Genomic DNA, 19,021 nt, shown 5'->3' with positions numbered 1-19,021 from the left:
AGTTGTATGAGCCCCTAATAAAATGATTTAAAAAAATAAATTAAAAAATGCTCTTTACACAGTTAATGTATGTATAGGTTGTGATAAGAGTTGTATGAGCCCCTAATAAAATGATTTTAAAAAAAAAAGATTCCTGGTGGGCAAATGGTTAAGCGCTCCACTACAAGCCAGAAGGTTGGCAGTTCGAACCAACCCAGTAGCTCCGGAGAAGCAAGACCTGGGGGTGTGCTTTCATAAAGATTGCAGCCAAAAAACCTTATGAGTAAGCTGTCTCCTGTCACATAGATTCCACACGCGTCAAAAGTGGCTCAGAGGCACCAAGTACCAGCATGCCCTTACTGATAAACAGGCTGCCCTTTAATTTGATGGAATAACTTCAACCTACCATTTGTGCTTACATGAGCAACTACTTCCTTAAACACCTGGAGTTGAACTGTCCTTGCGTTTTTAGTGCAAGCAGATTTTGCCTGGCTGCCCTCAGCAGACTTCTCATCTTAGCAGTGACATCTGAAAGCAACTCATTCCTACTGCCTCTCCCAGCACTGGACAAAATCCACTCTTAATTTCTTTCCCCAGTGTCATTCAAACATGTGTCTCTTTGTTGTTTATTGGTGTCTTGTCATTTGTTTGTGGCCATTTGTAGTTCTGTTGTGGATCATCTATTCTTATCGTTTATTCATTTATCTATTGGGTGGTTTATTTTTTCTAATTTGAAAGAGTATTTTGTATTGTATGATTGTAATTGTTGCATATACTGAAAGTATTTTCTCTGCTGTTCCTCTTTTAACTATGCTTGTTTTATCTTTTTCCATGTGGAAGTACTTAAATTTTATGTCATATTTTAATTCTTATCCTTTATGCCTTTTTGGACATTTGTCTTACGTAGCAAGACTTTCTTCTCCTGAGGTTATGCAAATACTCTTCTACGTTTTTTTCTAATATTATTATTGTTTTGTTTTTATGTTTAGCTCTTTAATCCATCTGGAAATGATTTTTGTATATGGTGTGAGGTAGGTACCTAAGTGTGATTTTTTTAATGACTACTAGTTCATCATCTCAATACTTTGATCACTAACCCATCATTTCATATATTAAATTTATATTTGGGTCTGCTTTGGGACTATATTGCTTTATTGATCAATTTGTCCATTCCGTATACTAATGACACAGTGTACTTATTACTTTAATTTCATGTTTGTATCTAGTAAAGCAAATCTGTCTCATTGTTCTATTTCAAGGGTACTTCAACTTTATCAAGCATTGATTCCTCCACTTACATTTTATAATTTTCTTGTCAATTTCCACACAACATTCATTCTGTAGGTTTTAACTGAGATGGCGATGAAGTTTTACATTAATCTGAGCGAATAGTGAGAGATTTTATTATACTGAGCCTTTTTATGCAAAGGAATGGCATGTCTTTGATTACTCACATCTCTTTCCATGGTCTTCAGTACCTTTCTCTCAATACATGCTGCATAGCTTCTGCTAAGGATTTTTACACAGGACTTGTAAGCATTTTGGTTATGATTATACAAGCAATCTGATTTTTCATTGTATTTTGACACTGGTGATAAGGACAGTTAATTTTATGTGTTTATATCTAAGTAGCTTACTTAGCATATAATTGATTCTATTTTTTAAGCTAATTGTCTTAAACTTTTCAGGAAGTCATATGATATGCAAGCATTTGTCAGCTTGCTTTTTTTCTTTTCCATATTTCTGTCTTATTTTTATTCTGGCACCAACGCATGGGCTAGGACCTGTGAACACTTTTATATGATACCAGTGATAGAAGATACCTTCTATTTGTTTTTTATTTTAATCAAAATACTTTATCAGAATTTTTAAAGTAAATGCAGTACTGATAAAGGAAATTGACTATGATTACCAATGAATTGAACAATTTTTATTGGGAAATAATTTCGAAATTTTTGGCATGTTTGAAAAGGGTAATATGTCTTCACTTCTTTTATTTCTTAATATCCTGAAGGGTAGAAATCTTAATGTTAAAGAATTCTTGCATGTCTACATCAAATTTTGAGTTATAATTCTTATAGTATCCATATTACACGGGGTTAGCATGAGTTAGAATTAACACAACTAACAATAACATATTGCAGACTGAATATAATAAAACTTTATACACATTTAGAGATTATATTCATAGCAGAGATATTCTTACACATATCAATATCTGATGCCTATATTCCTATAGTTAATTATCTGCTAAGTTTGTCATCAAGGATGTTCAAGCAACAGAAAGTGGTTTAAGAATGCTTCCATCTTTATTTTGCTTTAGAAAAACATAAATAGCACAGAAAACCTTATTAGAACTAGAAGTTCTGGCACTTAGATGTTGTACCTTTCTGTGTCTTTGATTCCTTTTTATCATTTTATTGTGGTGAACTATATAGATATGAAACAAATCACTATTTTTACCATTTCTAAGCGTACCATTTAGTGGCAGTATGCTTCCTATATTGTGCAAACATCTAAAACATTTAATGTCACAAGCTCAGTTCCCATTAGTCAGTATTTTCCTTCTTATTTCCACCCAATATTATGGCAACCATTAATATATTTTTGTTTTTATGCCTTTGCCTATTTTTATGTTTTCTACAAATGGGATCAGTAGTATTTGTCATGCTCTGTCTGACTTATTTCACCCAGCATAATACTGTTTCTAAGGTTCATCCATGTCAGCGCATGGCTCAGAATTTAATTCAATTCATTGCTGGATAAACTTCTAAGTAAATGTGTACAGACACCACATCTTAAATGCCCATTCACCTAGATGGACACGAGTTATTTCCACTCTTTGACTATCATGAATAATACTGCAAGGACTATTAGTCTTCAAGTGTCTGCTTGAGTCTCTGCTCTTGATTCTCTGGGGCGTACACCAAGGAAAAGAATGGCTGGGTACCTGGTCATTCTGTTTTGATATTTTTAAGGAAGTGACTTTTCCCACAATGACTGCATCATGTTACGTTCTCATCAGCAATAAATGATGACTCCAGTTTTCCCAAATCCTCCACAGTACTTGTTATTTTCCTGATAATCGCCATCCTAGTGGATGTAAAATTGTGTAACATGGTGGTTTTGACTTTTGCTTTCCTAATGACTTTGAGCAGCATTCCATGTGCTTGCTGCCCATTGGTACATCCTCCTTAGAGAGGTATAGATTCAGTTCTCTAGCCATTATTTCAGTGGGCTGTTCGTCCATTTGTTTTTGAGTTGTGGGAGTTCTTATAGAGTCTAGATAATAAATCCTGAATAGGCATAGTGTTACCGTAAGATTTTCCTCTATTCGGTAGGGTATCACTTCACTTTCTTGATAAAGTATTTTAATGCAGGATAATTTTTAACCTGAATCAAGTCTACTGTATCCTTTTTTTCCTCTTCTGGCTCATGATTTTTGTGCCAGTAGAACTTATGTCTTTTTAATCGATTTTTAAAATGCCAATTTACTTGTTCTTGTGTTCAAGTGACCTTAGCTTTTTAGACTTTTCTTAAACATTTGAACTTTTGTTGATTTCTAGTATGTCATTGCATCTCTATTTTCAAATTTGTTGTAATAGACTCAATATTTCAACTTTTTTTCTATGTCTGCCAAAGACTCATGTAATTTTTTAATTGATATTGTTTCCCAAAATCTTCTCGATGGTGTAGGCCAAGTCTCCTTTTAACATTTGGCCTTGTTTTTTTTTTATTAAATTTTGTTTTGTTTCATATACCAATTCCTTATTTTATCTATTATCACTTTCTCTTACTTTCTACAAACCTGTTTTGTTGTTCTTGACTACCACTTTTGAATCATTATTCTGAGCATATTTGACGATTTTAAACAGATTGTTAAATGTTATAATATTTCCCCCAAAATTATTTGAGCTATAATCTCATCTTACTGCCATAGAGTCAATGTTGATTCACAGTGATATTACAGGACAGGGTAGAACTGCCCAATGAGTTTCTAAGACTCTAACTATTTATGGGAGTAGAAAGCCCCATCTTTCTCCTGATGAGCAACTGGTAGTTTCAAACTACTGACCTTTTAGATCCCACCCCAATATATAACCACTACACTACCAGGGCTCCTTATATTCTCATGTTTTCAATGAATCATAACTTAATTATTACTAATATAAATAATCTTAATTCTAGTATTTAATGTCTTTCTCTACCTCCATTTTTTTAAACATCTAGAAGGCACCTTTGAAAACATTACTTAATTTTATTTTAGTTTTATTCTTGAAAGTTGAGAATCTTATTGAGATCTAACATATGATTCGTTTTTATAATTCTTCCCGACCAGAAACCAAACTTGTTGCCATCATGTAGATCCTAGTTTATGGCTGCCTCCAGAGATTTTTAGGTATTTGAAAATAAGGTGCAATTCTTCAGGGAGGTTGAAATATACAGACTGATGCACATACTCTTATCTACAATTTTTTTTAATGTTGTAATTAAAAATAGTTTTTTTCATTTTTAAAATATTGTCTTGGTTGTTTATCAATTTACAATAAGTGTTTAAGCTTCCTTTTATAGTTGTAGCTTGGTCATTGTGTTAGGTAGGTTGACTAGAGAAACAAATCCATTGACACTCATATATGTGTAAGAGAGAGCTTTATACCAAGAGTAATTATATATTGAGCAAACATCCCAGCAAAGTCCGGATCAAGTCCATAAGTCTGATACTAGTCCATAAATCCAATGGTGCAGAGTGCAGGAAGATCACAGACCAGTGGGCACAAAGTCTTGTGGATCAAATGGCAGTGGTCACATCTCCAGGTCTCAGCAAAGCTCCTCAACTGGAAGGTGAAGGAAGAGAAGGAGAGAGAAGAAGTTCCCAGGATCCTCCTAATGAGGAGGTCACACCCACAAGGTGGAACTATCAGGCTGTGACCTGATTGACAGGCTGGAATCCACCAAATTTCATGTCAACACTTCAAGTTGACATGATATTATGTACCTACCACCATCATTTTTCTTCTGTTTATGCTCTTTTCTAATTCTTTTTATACTTTCTTTCAATTTGCAATACCACAGAGGTTTATGGCAGCTGTAAGTGTGACTCTTGCAACCACTAAATATGGTATAAATCTCTTGCCCGTCATTCCATTCTTGACATTCTAAGTTCTGAATTATATTGATATAGCCAAGTAGTTTTGCTTTTACTTATTGTTGTCTGCTTCCACCCCATCATTTTCAACATTTCTGTAATTTTATTATAAAGATTTCTCTTGTTCTCCGTAACGTGTATCTTGATTATTTTTAACCCAGATTTTCTCTTTTCTAAGAGGTAACATAAGGGCAGACAGTTTCATCCTTTTCCAGAGGAGGGGCTGGTGGGTTTATACTGCTGATCCTGCCATTAGCAGCCCTGTGGTTGCTGGCAGCCACGCCAGGCCTCTATCTCTGGTCCCTGGCTGGCACCATGGTTTGTGCTTGACTGGTTTGAACCCACCCAGCAGCTCCATGGAGGAAAAGGCCCGGGGATCTGTTTCTGTCATGACTGCCCCTCAGAAAACCCTCGGGGTTGCCATTGGTCCAAAGTAACCCAATGGCCAAAGACAACCAGAACCCATCGATAACATTTGTTTTCAATATACTATCTAAGCTTTTGTTGTCATTTTCCATTTTCTATTGACCATACTCTCCTCTTTCCCATTTAGTAGTCTGTTTGGGCTAACTATTTTTGTTCTATTTCTTCCTGAAAATAACTTGGAAGCTAAAAGAACACTCATCCTTCTGGAAGCAGCTTAAAAGTATAGCAAGTATATGTAAATTTAAAATATTATAATCAACAAATCACGTTCTATAATCTCACTTTCCAACTTATCCAAAAGATAAAGCCTTTATCAGGTTTTTAATTGTTCATTCTATGTACTGTGTTGAAGTTATCTGGGATGAAAATTCCAGATGAATATTGTTAATAATAATATTAGCAAACATATTATATTTTACTACCAAAGAAGCAAGGGTGATTCAGATTTAATTTGTGTTTTCCTGGCTTATTTTCTCTGCATTGTGTGTTATATCTGAGTCCCTGTATTTCTTGGATTCTTATTTCTGTGGTACATCCTCAATTAAGTTTTGCTCTTTTATTATCTGAAAGGCCATGAGTAAAATATTTTCTGAGTCCATGCTTATCCATCAAACATTTGCACTTGTCTTTACACTTGACACAGAACTATCATGAATATAAAGGCTCAGGTTGAAATCTTTTTTATCCCTGTTATCATTTATCTCCTGAAACATTCCATGTTGGTTAAGTCAAAATCAATTTCCTTTTTCAGAAACAAGATTGCTCGTCTCCTATCAAGTCACTCTTTCTTTAGTGTGTATTCTTATTTCCCCAAGTTGCCCAACATAGATGGAAAAACGTCATCAGGATCTTTATAGAAAGCTCTTTTCATCAGAGTTAAGCACTTTTGGAACTACCAATGATAAGTATTGCCCCAAAGTTCCAACTTGCGATGCTTTGTGTATTAATGATAAATTTGTTCCTGTACTTTAAAATGTGGTGCATTGTCTTCCATTTAGTCTAATACTTCTGGTGGGGCCATCAGGAATGCTGCATTTCTCTCATGTCTTTCATAGTAAAGGAATATCTGCCTTCTTAGTCATTCGCACTTGCCCTTGGATTTCAGATCAGTAGTCCCACATAACACTGATGACTTTCTTGGGCTATTTTTAAAGATTCTCATACTGATCCATGAAACCTGACCAAGAGCAGTTATGGATTTTCTTGTGGTCCACTTGAATTCTTATTAGCACATGGCCTCTTCACCTGACACCTGACCTGACTTGAGTCCTAAGTCATGGGGAAGAATTCAGGATTGTGAAATGAAAGTTCTACAAGTTCAGTGCCCCTGGGATATATTAGACCTCAGCTGCCTGGGCCCAGGATTTTAACCTGGTGTCTTGAATTACTCTGACACTTGATGCCTTCTCACAGTGATTCTGCTGGCTTTGCTCTGTCCTTCTCGGGGTTGGGCTTTACCATAGTAGTAGAGTCTGAAAACGTGTCTCCTACCTTATGTTAGTTTCCTAGGGCTGCTAACGAAACTTGCTACCAACTGAGTGGCTCAAATCAGCCGAAATACATTTTCTCATCGTTCTGGAGGCTAGAAATTTAAAATCAAATTGTTTGCAGGGCCATGATCCTTCTGAAGACTCTCAGGAATATTTCTCCCATGCTTCTTCCCTGCCTCTGGCAGATGGTAGCAATCCTTGGCACTCGTTGACTTGTAGATGTGTCACTGCAATTTCTGCCGCTGTCTTCACGGGACTCTTCCTTCTCTCGGTCTCTGTGTTCCCAAATTGTCCTCTCCTTAGAAGGACATAGTTCTTGGCTTTAGGGACCACCTTAGTTCTTTATGACACTAGGCTTAATTTTACAAATCTGAAACGTCTTCTTAGAATCCTAGTGCTGCTCTAGCGGAAATCCTACAGGTGATTGACCCTTATGCTCAGAATGTATTATCCCACTGCTCAGGAAATTAGAAGCCTGCATCCAGGGGTACTGGCTGTATGGAAGGTTCACTCTGCTCTGGGAGAGAATCCTTGGAGATCTCCACAGGGCATTTCTCTCTGCCCTATTGGTTTGTGCTTCATTGGTTTATTTCTGTGTCTATACTGCTCCTTTTATTTGTCAGGAGTGAGAGGTTTAGGGCACATCCTACACTTCAATATCCTCATTAATATAACAAAGAAATCCCCACTCCCAAATGGTATTGCCTTCAAAGGTCTTGTCATCGGGATTCCGATATACTTTAGAAAGCATAATTCAGTTCATAATACTCTATTTCTAAATAAGTCTTGTGCCTGAAACTTAAAAATATGTTCTTATTCATAGTGGGTTAGGTAGAACTTTCATATTTATACGATTCAATTCCCTACACGTCTTAATATTTCCCTTCACACTCAGCACCAAGGGACCACCTGCTTTATCTCCATTTGTGACCCTCGCTGCCTCCAACCTCTAGGTCTTGGATGTCAGTGTCTCCACTCACCCTCTGATACAAGTTGCATAAAGGTGTGGCTATGTTAGAATAAGACGAACCTAGAGTACATCTACCCTGTGGTGCAATGGCTGACCACTCTGCTGCTAACTGAAAGGTCGGCTGTTCGAAACCCACAGGCACTGGGCTAGGGGGAAGAAAAGCCCTAGAAATCTTTTCCCATTTAAGATCCCCAAATCAAACTCATTGCTACCGAGTGGATATGCCAAACTCTTGCAATCCTATTGGACAGGCTAGAACTATCCCTATGAGTTTCTGAGTCTGTAACTCTTTACAGGAGGAAAAAGCCCCATCTCTCTCCCATGGAGCAGCTGGTTTGAACTGCCAACCTTACAGCTAGTAGTTCAATGTGTAACTACTACACCACCAGGGCTCCTTCCTATAGACTGTGGTCTAGGAAACCCTACTGAGCAGCCCTACTCTATCCTATAGCATCACTGTTCATTGGCATTGACTTAACAATACACACAAACAACAACTGAGTTCATCACCACAAGAAGTATGCTAGCCAGAACTGGCTCTGGCTGTCTAGTTACTCTGTGCATGCCTCTGTCTTCCCCTTTAGGTAGGAGGACATACCATGCTCCCCATCCGTTGGATGCCCCCAGAGAGCATCATGTACCGGAAGTTCACTACAGAGAGTGACGTGTGGAGCTTTGGAGTGATCCTTTGGGAGATCTTCACCTACGGGAAGCAGCCATGGTTCCAGCTCTCAAACACAGAGGTAAAGAAAAGGGCGATAGAAAACTCCATCTGTGTTTCTTTGCTTGTTGGCTGGTTGTTACATGTCTTCTTTTTGCTTGTGGTTAAATATATATAATACAGCATGTGCCATTTCAACCACTTTTATGTTTTCAACATTTAAAAAAATTCTATAATAGCTCAATGTTCAGATGCTCAGTGAAGCTTGACCACATTTCCCAAAGTAGCTGAAAACATTCAGGGGCATTAGGTACATTCTCCTCTGTGTGCAAACATCCTTACCATCCATTCTTAACATTTTTTTTTTAAAACCTCAGAAACTCAATGTTTCTCATGCACTGGGAGGTTCCTGCAAAATGGAAACTTGATTTGGAAAAGGCTGTTGGGAGGTACACGTTGGGCACAGTCTCCCAAATATTAGATGGGCTTTTATGCAGCCAAGTGGATACAGGAGTTCGCATAGACGTTACAGGGAGCCATGTGTTAGTAGGAAAAATCACACTGTAGGAAACAAGGTATACGTGTAAAACAACCCCCAAAACATACATTCGGTGTCCAAACTGGAGCATGGGTCCTTTGAGTTGATGGCGGAGTTTGCTTTCATGAGAACACTCAGCATTGTTTTCATTGGAGAGAATAAGAAAGCAAAGAAAAACGACGGGTTTCCCAGTTGTGCCATCGTGTAGAAATAACCTGGGTGCCCGAGGCTTGAAGCATGCCAGCACCAAAGAGAGGCTGGTTAATTAGGAAGGCAACTTTTAGATTATTGATGGATTGGTGTATGGTGTTCCATTAAAAATGAAGCTGTATAAATAATAATACATTAAAATCGTGAAATAAATTTAAATGTTTTATCATTTGAATTTACAACAATAATAATTTTTAATAGTAGCTAACATTTACTGCCAGGCACTTTAGAAGCATTTTGACATTGTTAGCTCATTTATTTTCACACACATTAAGATGGCTTGTTGAAATTCAGGACAAACGGAGAGTAACTCATTGGGTTCTCGGAGAGGACTGGCCAAGATCTGAGAGGGGAGAGCCTCCAGGCAGGGAGGCAGCCAGCGTGGTGGATAGCCCTATCGCTCTTGGGCTTCCAAAGCCAGACAAGGTGCTTCTCAGTTACATGGATGGAAAGCTCATTGGCTGAAGAGATAGGATGCAGGTTATAAACAGCAAGGGACTAGGTTTTCCAACACAGCAGACATTCAAGAAATTGCAACATGGTCTCTTGTTTTCTGGAGAAAAAGTGATCATATGAACATTTAATTGTTGGGGTTTTAACTAAATATTCAAGAAAAGTCTCTCTCATCTTGGAAGTTGTATTCATCTTTGCTCCTATGCCCTGACTACTTAATGAAGTGAATTTCAGAGTCTGAAAGGGAGGCATTTCTGTAAATCTACACTATCTCAACATTCAGAAGCTCAGTGGGGCTTGACCACATTTCCCAAAGTAGCTGAACCCATTTTAACAACCTTTGCTAAAAATGTAAGATTTTATGCTACAGACCACTAGTATGGTACTTAAAAACAAAACGAATACTGTTATTTGGAGGACTTGGATTGCTAGTAAACCCACACATATTGAGATATGCACACATGCACATATGTATGAGGGGTCTTTAAAACGCTCATGGAAAAACACAATCAAGAGAATAGAATTTTTGAACTCTTTGAAGCCACCTCATTTTTATAGACTCACACTAAACACGCATGCACTCACATAAGTCCACATCCATGCACACGTGCATATATTTATCAATGCACTCATGCACACACATGTGTACCCTGAGCACAGCCTCCATGTAGTATGGTGACACCAGTTAAGAGTTTGGGGCTGAGGGGTCTGTTGGTTTTGGCAGAGGACTTGTCCGGGACATATAGGACGAGGTGGTCTCTTCAGTTGTGGTCTCTTCTAAGACAGTTTGGTGAGTGCTGTACCCAGTCATCTCTTTCATGCTGCCTGCCAGGGGGCCCACTTACTGGCAGCTCCTTGTAATAGGTTTATTTATGTAAATTGACAAACAGAGTTGTTTCCTATTGGGAGAAACACGATGAGGTAAGGGTTTTTGCACTTAGTATCAGCAACTCCAACTCCAATGTGAGTTGAATCTCTTTTCATGGAGATGAAGGTAATGGAGAGTGGAAATGGGGCTCTAATATGAATAGGAAATATGAGAAATGGGAGACATATCAGTCTCAGTCTGGTAAGGAAAGGAGCCTAGCACTCCCTCCCCAATGGCCTGAACGTGGCCAGGAAGGGGCTGGCCCAGTGACAATTTGAGCAGGTTTCCCAGAGTCAGAGTGGCATGAAATAATATCCTAGACCAGCGGTTCTCAATCTGTGGATTGCAAGCCCTTTGGGGGTTTAATGACCCTTTCACAGGGGTCGCCTGATTCATAACAGTAGCAAAATGACAGTTATGAAGGAGCAATGAAAGTAATTTTATGGTTGGGGTCACCCCAGCATGAGGAACTGTATTAAAGGGTGGCAGCATTACGAAGGTTGAGAACCGCTGCCCTGGACAAAGCACTCATAGGAGTGGCATGAGATGATACAAAGGAACCACGGCAATTTTCTTGCCCAACTGAGCACAGACTAATGGGGGCAGAGAGTAGAAAACATATTTGTTCAGCTTTTGAATGAGACTATTCTGCATAGTTGCATGTTCTCAACATCACAACCAATTTTCAAATGAGGACCCTGAAGTCCAGGTTAAGGTGACACAGTGGGAGAGTTAGGGAAACGTGAAAGCTGGAAATTAAAATCTTGAAAATGCACATATTCCGTGTCAGCTCAGAAGGGATGGAAAGTGATCTGCAGATACAGGCTGTGATCTAGAGTGGCCAGTGGGGTTGGTCTGGCCATGTATTGTTTTTTCAGTGCCCCTTCTTATTGCCCTCCCTTCAATATATCAGACCATACAGACTTTTTTGTTGGGCCTACAACACTATCAGGAAGTGGGCAAGGCATGTATTTTATCCTCATTGTACAGATGAGGAGGCTGAGAATCTGAGAGGTTCATTCATTTGCACCCCGTTAGTTGGTGGTAAACCAGTTAGCCTTAGTGTTCAGAGGACATTAAGTTAGAGGATACATGGTTTAGTTCCGAGAGCAAGAGCTGACCAGACTCCCGGGGAAAGGGTCCTAAATGATGACTTAGAGCCGAGTGTCCTTGAGTGAAGAGGCTGAGACTGAGAGAGGAACTTCCCTGGAGGTGGGGACCAAGGATAGACGGGCATGAAGGTATCCAAACTTTGGTAGTAAGCTCTGATGTTTGAAAGTCAGACAGGCTTCCGAAACAGTGATATAACCCACAAGCCATCCTCATTACCGGAGGACAAAGGAATGGAATGTAGCTGAGGCATTCAAACAAGGCACACAACTAATGAGAAAGAGTGAAGTAAAAGGAAGAGTTTGTATTAGAAGTCAGGTAAAGGGGAAGTCAGGAAAGCCTGGCCTGGCCCAAGGGGTGGAATGTAAAGCACAGCATGGACCTTGAGCAGCCAGTCCTAATCATTGTTCTTGAAAACCAGGCACAGGTCAGATAAGAAACTCAGAGCTGTCCTCTCACCAGTGTCTGTGGGTCTCTTGACTGCAGTGAAGCTCATCAATGAAGCTGTTGCCTCTTGTTGAACACAAGCCACAAAGCTTAAAGTACCATTCGCCTGTAGAACGTATCCTGGGTCATCCAGGGCTGTCGCACAACATCCTTCATAGGGCACACCAGAGGGATTCTATGTGGCAACCCCACGAAGAACGTGGCTATCTGTTACTTCAAACTCACCTGTAGCAGATTTAAGGAAACGACATACTCTATTGGACTTTGACTTGCCGAAGTGTGAGAAGAAGCACATAACTGCTGTCCCATGGCGGGCTTTTGGTTCAAATCTTTTACTCAATGGATCGTTGCCAAGGACTACCATATATTTACTATTTTTATGCCCTCTTTGCTTTCTTATGGCCTGCATCAGTCTGGCAAGCATAGTTCTGCTTTTGTGAATGAGTGTTATTGAACATGTTGCCCTATAACCAACCTGCATTGTGTAATAAATGTGTAGTCACTTAAGAGTTTAATCAGTACAAGTCAACAATTCCTGTATTGGGGTCTGAAGCCAGCCTACACTTGTATACTTTCCTTTTGTCAACAGTGGTTTAAATTCCATACTATTGGCTAAATTATTGATACTGTCAAGGGAATCACCTTATGGCTCAGGAGTTTAATTTATAATGTTCTCTAGACATTATAATGAGGCCTCTAAAGTGAACCAGAGAGGTGTTTAAACCATGGGACAAAAGATATGAATGGATTTAATTTAGTCTTACAGGTAATTCTAGCCCCAATCTAAGAATCCGAGAGAGTACTTAAAAAAAAAGAAGAAGAAAAAGCTGTGCTGGGTAGAATTTTCATGGTATGCATTTGTTAGTGCATTTAGTGGCATCACCTGGGAAGGTTCTTTCTGGTCACAGTGAATTTTTTTGTAAAATCAGTTTCTCTCAAACCTAGTTTTTTGTGATGGCTGGTTTACGAGAACAGCGTAAGGCTGTGAAATTTTGTTTCCTGCTTCAGAAAATGCTGCAAACTGTTGCGATGTTGAACACAGCTTATAAGGGCAGCACTATGGGAAAAACTGAAGTGTACGAGTGGTTTTCTCATTTCAAAACAGGTGAAATATCAATTGATGACAAACCATTCTGGATTTCTGGTAGCTTACCGAATGGATGAAAATGTCAACTGGTAGTGCATTTGAGTTCATTCCACCAGGTCAGACTATTAATCAAGCTTCCTATGTAGAGGTTCTGAAAAGATTGCATAACAGTGTACAACAACAAAAGCCTGGATTGCATCAGACAGGGGACTGATTTTGCCACTACGACAAGGCACCTGCTCACACAACCATCTCAATGTTCCAGTTTGTGGGGCGTGGGGGGGTTGGGGGGGTGGGGAGAAAAAGGCAGCATTCCTCTCTCACCCCATGCACATTATTTGCCTGACCCAGCTCCATGCAACTTCATTTTGCTTCCTCGAATGAAGTGGGACATGAAAGGACAGCGATTTGACAATTTAGACAGGCTGAAGAAAAAGAGGGAGGTACTGTCAGCCATTCAAACAGATGAGTTTGAAAAATGTTTCCAAGAATGAAATTGCAGATTTGACAAATGTATTAAGGGTAATGGAGAGTACTTTGCCTTAATAAGATTGTTTTGTAAAAACCAAATAAATACAAACTTTGAAGGAGAAAAAAACCTGGGTTTCTTTGGGTACCCCCTCATAATTACTTATTACATAGCTCTGCTCGATATTTGCCTTCATGAAGAGATCGCTGATGGTAAGGGTGCTGTAGAAAATATGGCGAAGAGAACAGATGGTGCCTTGCTATCTGAAAGAATAGTGTCTGGGGTCTTCAAGGCTTGTCTTAAAACAAGCAGCCATTTATGTGAGGTATCAACTAAATCCACAGATGTGTGATCCAAGCATTGTAAGTAATAAAATCCAAATCATAAGGAGGGAAAGGTATCAGAGCTTAAATTCTGAACATCTGGTTTGCAGAAGGATATGGATGACAATGAAAGTCAAACATCCACTTGCAGGGTCCTCATATGGTTTAGGCCCCTGGTGAATTCCCTCTGACTGTAGTCCAGGGATGTGAATAACCTTCTATGTGAGTCTGGGTAGACCAGAGAAACAAATTATATAGACACTCATGTGTATAGGAAAGAACTTTATATACAAGAGCAATTGGATATTGAGAAAACATCCCAGCCCAGTCCAGATCAAGACCATAAGTCTGATATTAGACCATATGTCCAGTACTAGTCTACAAATTCCTCTTCAGACTCACGTAACACATGCAATGAAGACAAATGCAGGAAGATCACAAGCCAGTAGGTAAAAAGTCTTGTGGATCCAGTGGTGGTAGAGGCATCTCAGTGCTGGCAGGGGTCTCCATGTGGTTCCTCCAGCTCTGGGCACGAACATAGTTCCATGTGTCTTGTCAACTGCAATGTCTCCCAAGGAGTGAGCTGAGCTAGACAGTGTCTCCTGCTTCAGGGAGAAATACAGGATTTCCCAGAATCCTCAGGAGAAGGCCATGCCCACACTGAGGCCTCGTTGGCTATGACCTGATTGACAGGCTAGACTTCACCCCTTTACTCTTAATCCTCTCAAATTGACAATTATATAACTGCCACACCTTCCCATTAAAGAGCATTATAAAATCCATTGTGGCAAATGTAATCAGATAAAATATATCATCTTGTTATTTTATCTTCCTTTAGACCCAGTATAACATTGTTTTTGTTTTTTCTGTTTTCTCTTTGTTTTTGTGTTTGTTGACTCTCTGCTGCTGTTTTTAAAAGTAATTTTCTATAGACGAATCCAGGAGAGGTAAATCTACAGAGACAGGATCTCTAGTGGTGTAGTGAGTTTCGACCTGCAAGGTCAGCAGTTCAAAACCACCACCGGCTCCAAGGGAGAAAGATAGGACTTTATACTCCCATCAAGAGTTAGAGCCTTGGAAACTCAGAGGCAGTTGTACCCTTCTCCTTTAGGGTCCCTATGAGTCAGAATCTACTCTGTGGCAGTGAATTTGACTTTAGAGGTGCCTGGCAGGGAAGGTTGGGTGGAAATGGGGATCTAACAACAATGAGAAGAAACTGTTCCAAAATTTATTGTGATGATGATTACACAATGCTGTTAATATGATTGAATGATTAAATTGTCTCTGCTCTTTTCCAGGTCATTGAGTGTATTACCCAAGGTCGTGTTTTGGAGCGGCCCAGAGTCTGCCCCAAGGAGGTCTACGACGTCATGCTGGGCTGTTGGCAGAGGGAACCACAGCAGCGACTAAATATCAAAGAGATCTATAAAATCCTCCACGCTTTGGGGAAGGCCACTCCAATCTACCTGGACATCCTTGGCTAGTGGTGGCCCGTGGTCAAGGGTCCCTCCTCGGTTGCCTCCTCTATCCTTGCCTCACATCGACCCCTGCCACCCTCCACTCCTCCCTTCCACCCTTGACTGAGCAAACATCTTCATATAAACTCAAGTGCCTGCTACACATACAACACTGAAAACGGAAAAAAAAATTAAAACATAAAAAGAAAGGAAAACCCTGTAAGGCAGTTTGTCATATATATATATGCATATATCTGCATATATGTATATACATATATATTTATATATCTAACTATTATCTATAGCTACAGAGTGATATTTCTTCACCAAGACAGAGAGAAACTGCTTGATACAGAAAACCATGAGACTTTGCTCAACAACTCAGAAAATCTTCAATACTATTCATGCAAATGAGGAGTCCCTTTGACCTAAGCTGTGGCCCATGCTCCTTTCGCTCTTGCGTCTGGGAACAGAAACCCTTGTTGATGTAGAAAGACAATCTTCCTGTGGGGATGAGCCGGGGCGGGTCGCCCTGCATCGCCGTTCAATCGTGATCCCTGCGGGAGCTCTGCGCAGGCGCAGGGGCAGTCGGAGTCCACCACGCAGGGCGCTCCTGCCCTCTGCCCGTTGCCCCACGCCTTCCCTCTACTTCAAGACAGTTTTGTAATGTGTCTGTTCTTAAAAATATAGACTTGATGCTTTCGAGAATACAGTGATGGCGCCTACGGGTAAACCCTGAACAAGTGGCAACAAACCATAAACTGTGACACACTGCACCTACCGAAGGGTCATCCACGGTCAAGTTCCATGCTCCACGTGAAAGGGATGTACCATCTATCCTCTGACAAGAACTAGATTTGGGGGATTAAAAACAAAAACAAAAAACGAACCTGAACCCTGACAAGACACTGCCACTGTCTTTCCATCCTTGGAAAGACACCCCCTTCCGCCCCACCCCTTGCCCCGCTTCCCTTTAGCCCCCTGGGCAGTTGTGAAAGAATCCTTGGTGGCACCGTGACTATCGCATTCTGCTGCGAATGGAGAGGTCGGTGGTTTAAACCCATCAGCTGTTTGGGGAGGCAGGCGGGGGATGAGGCCATCTGCTTCCTTAGAGATTTCTGGTCTTGGCAGCCCTGTGAGACAGGGAGACTGTCCTACAGGGTCCCTCTGAGTCAGCGAGCACTGGTGGCAGCGGGGCTGATTTGGCGTGGTTGGGGTAGTGAACAGTCCCTTTTCCTCCTTCTTGTCCTGCGACTGGACACGGCAGGCTTGAGAGTTCCAACCCCAGGAGACGGAGTTCCTAGAGGGTCAAGACGCCCTCTTCATTTTGCCCCTGCTTCCCCTACCCGGGGCCCCATTTGTTGAGCCTCTCCCAAGCACTAAGTAAACCCCACCACTGCTAGGGCAGGGAGCCAGACTGAGCTGGAGGCTGGGGCGGTGCTCGTTCCAGGGAGCCAGGCCACTGGCTGGGGTGGGCAGGAGCCAGCAGGGGAGAATCTATTCTCCTATGGCACCTGCGCCCGGCCCCTTGGTATTCTCCTCACGTTTTCAGTCCTGGCAGGACTGATGCATCTGCCTTTGAGCGGTTGGGAAAACGCAAGGGCTGAGGGATGGCTTTCCTGGGCTGGGGGGGGAGGGGAGAGGGGCCGAGGTGTCTCTGGCAGATGTCCAAGGAGTGGCCACTGCCACGGCTTGCGCTTGGCATCTTAATGAGGATGGCCCCTGACCAGGGAGGGAGAATAAAACATCTGGGCACCCTCTGCCTCAGCACCGGGGGAATGACTGCCTTCCTGTCACTCCACTGCCAAGGACAACAACAGGGTCGGATCTCCAGGTCTCTCTGACACATGACAAGGAAATGCCCCCCTGGAAACACATCTCCAGGCCCCATTGAGCCTTCTTGGTGGGGAGGAGGAAGCCCACGCCCCCCAGGCCATCCAGCCCCTCCACCTCACCCCAGATTGCCTTTGGTGAGGTGGAGATTCTGGGAGCTTCTGACCTGACCCCTTTTCTGCCAGATTAAGGGACCGCTGGCAGCCTGGGAATCCTAACCAGCTGGAGGCCCCTGAAGTGTGGGCACCCCTGTGTGGGGTTTCAGGACTGAACTATGTGTATGTAGTTTTACGTTTTTTGTTAGACCAACAAATGTTTTTACTCCCATAGCAAAGAGCTGTGCTCAGATTGTAGGCCATGGGTGGGATTTGCGATCATCGAGGCTGCTCAGCTGGACTGGGAAGGTAGGGAGGCAAGCTGGGAATCAGCGTGGATCTATCAGTGTTCTGGACTCAACCCCTTGGATTTCAATGGAAAGCTCTTTGGACCGACTGCATCAAGAGAACCCTGTGCTATCTCACTGCTATTACCCCTTTGTCTTTTCACTGAGAGGCCCTCCTCTGTCTGGGGGTGGTGATACTGCATAGAAACACACTCTGGTCTGAGCAGGGTAGCTAAGAGAAAGGCGTTGGGAAAGGAGGAACTGGGGTGGGGGTATCTTCTGATGAGAGGTGAGGCTCAAAGGGTCCTGTTGATGCCTGTGTCCCCAAACAGGTACTGTGGTTTCATTTCTTCTTAGCTGTGTGTTTTTCGAACCCCATACTCCTTGATGACCTGGGGAGAAGGGGGAGTAGAGAGGAGATGGAAATGGTTGTGACCACTGGACATGAATGTGCTAGGCTTTCCCATGGGGGCTTTGGGTCTCCATGGCCTGAATGAAGGAGACGGAAATGGTCAGGCTGTCCTGGTCTCATCCGGTCGCACGGGCCTCTGGGTTAGGCTCCTGGTCGGATCTTCATTGTGCTCACTCTAAGAAGCTGCCGATGGAAGGGGGCGAGAAAGGGTAGCTAGCTGTAGCCTCTGTGTAGATTCTACTTGGCAGGTGGTCCTCTTAAGCTATGCAGGTAAGAAAACGGAAAGACATGTTTGGGTAGTGAAAGAAGCAGAAAATAGGACTGTGACCATTGATGAGGGACGCCAGTGTCCTGGAGGTGCTGGGGCTGGAGTGAGCTAGTCCTCTCCTACTGGACCAGGACTAACTAGACTCAGCCCACTGCGACTCACTGTCCTCACCCGCAAAACGAGGCATCTACGTGCCTTTCTTTGGTACCTACTCATGATACCACTCTTCTCATAGCAAGTCACTCTGGACCCCCCAGACAGCCCCCCTCCGGTCGTGAATGGCTTAGAGGCAGTTGGCTCTGAGTGCTTATTAGGCTTGGGCTTGGCCAAGGTTGGGCACTGGCCTCCTTCATTTTCCCTCACAGCAACTCAGAGCCTAAAGCATCTGAAACTACTGTAGGCCCAGAAGTAAAGCTTGGTCTTGTTTTCCCTTCTAGCTTTTTCCATGCACTGATAAAGCACTGGTGAAATTGTATTTATTGTTAAGATCCT

The 19,021-nt window shown here is 41.7% G+C and overlaps 1 protein-coding gene across 1 annotated transcript in view; it reads left to right on the top strand.

Annotated features, from left to right (window-relative positions):
- LOC101663432 (NT-3 growth factor receptor) overlaps positions 1-15,854 on the top strand; it is an 83,971-nt gene extending 68,117 nt beyond the window's left edge. The window contains exons 6-7 of the mRNA XM_045296473.1: positions 8,596-8,754; positions 15,476-15,854. Coding sequence (XP_045152408.1) covers positions 8,596-8,754; positions 15,476-15,661 — 345 coding nt within the window. The 3' untranslated portion in view covers positions 15,662-15,854. The remainder of the gene's footprint in view (positions 1-8,595; positions 8,755-15,475) is intronic.
- The last annotated feature ends 3,167 nt before the right edge of the window (positions 15,855-19,021 follow it).

Source organism: Echinops telfairi, unplaced genomic scaffold, assembly GCF_000313985.2.
Source record: "Echinops telfairi isolate 266 unplaced genomic scaffold, ASM31398v2 ScPeMD7_7409;HRSCAF=8447, whole genome shotgun sequence".
Lineage (NCBI taxonomy): Eukaryota > Metazoa > Chordata > Mammalia > Afrosoricida > Tenrecidae > Echinops > Echinops telfairi.
This window is presented reverse-complemented; position numbering and strand designations above follow the sequence as displayed.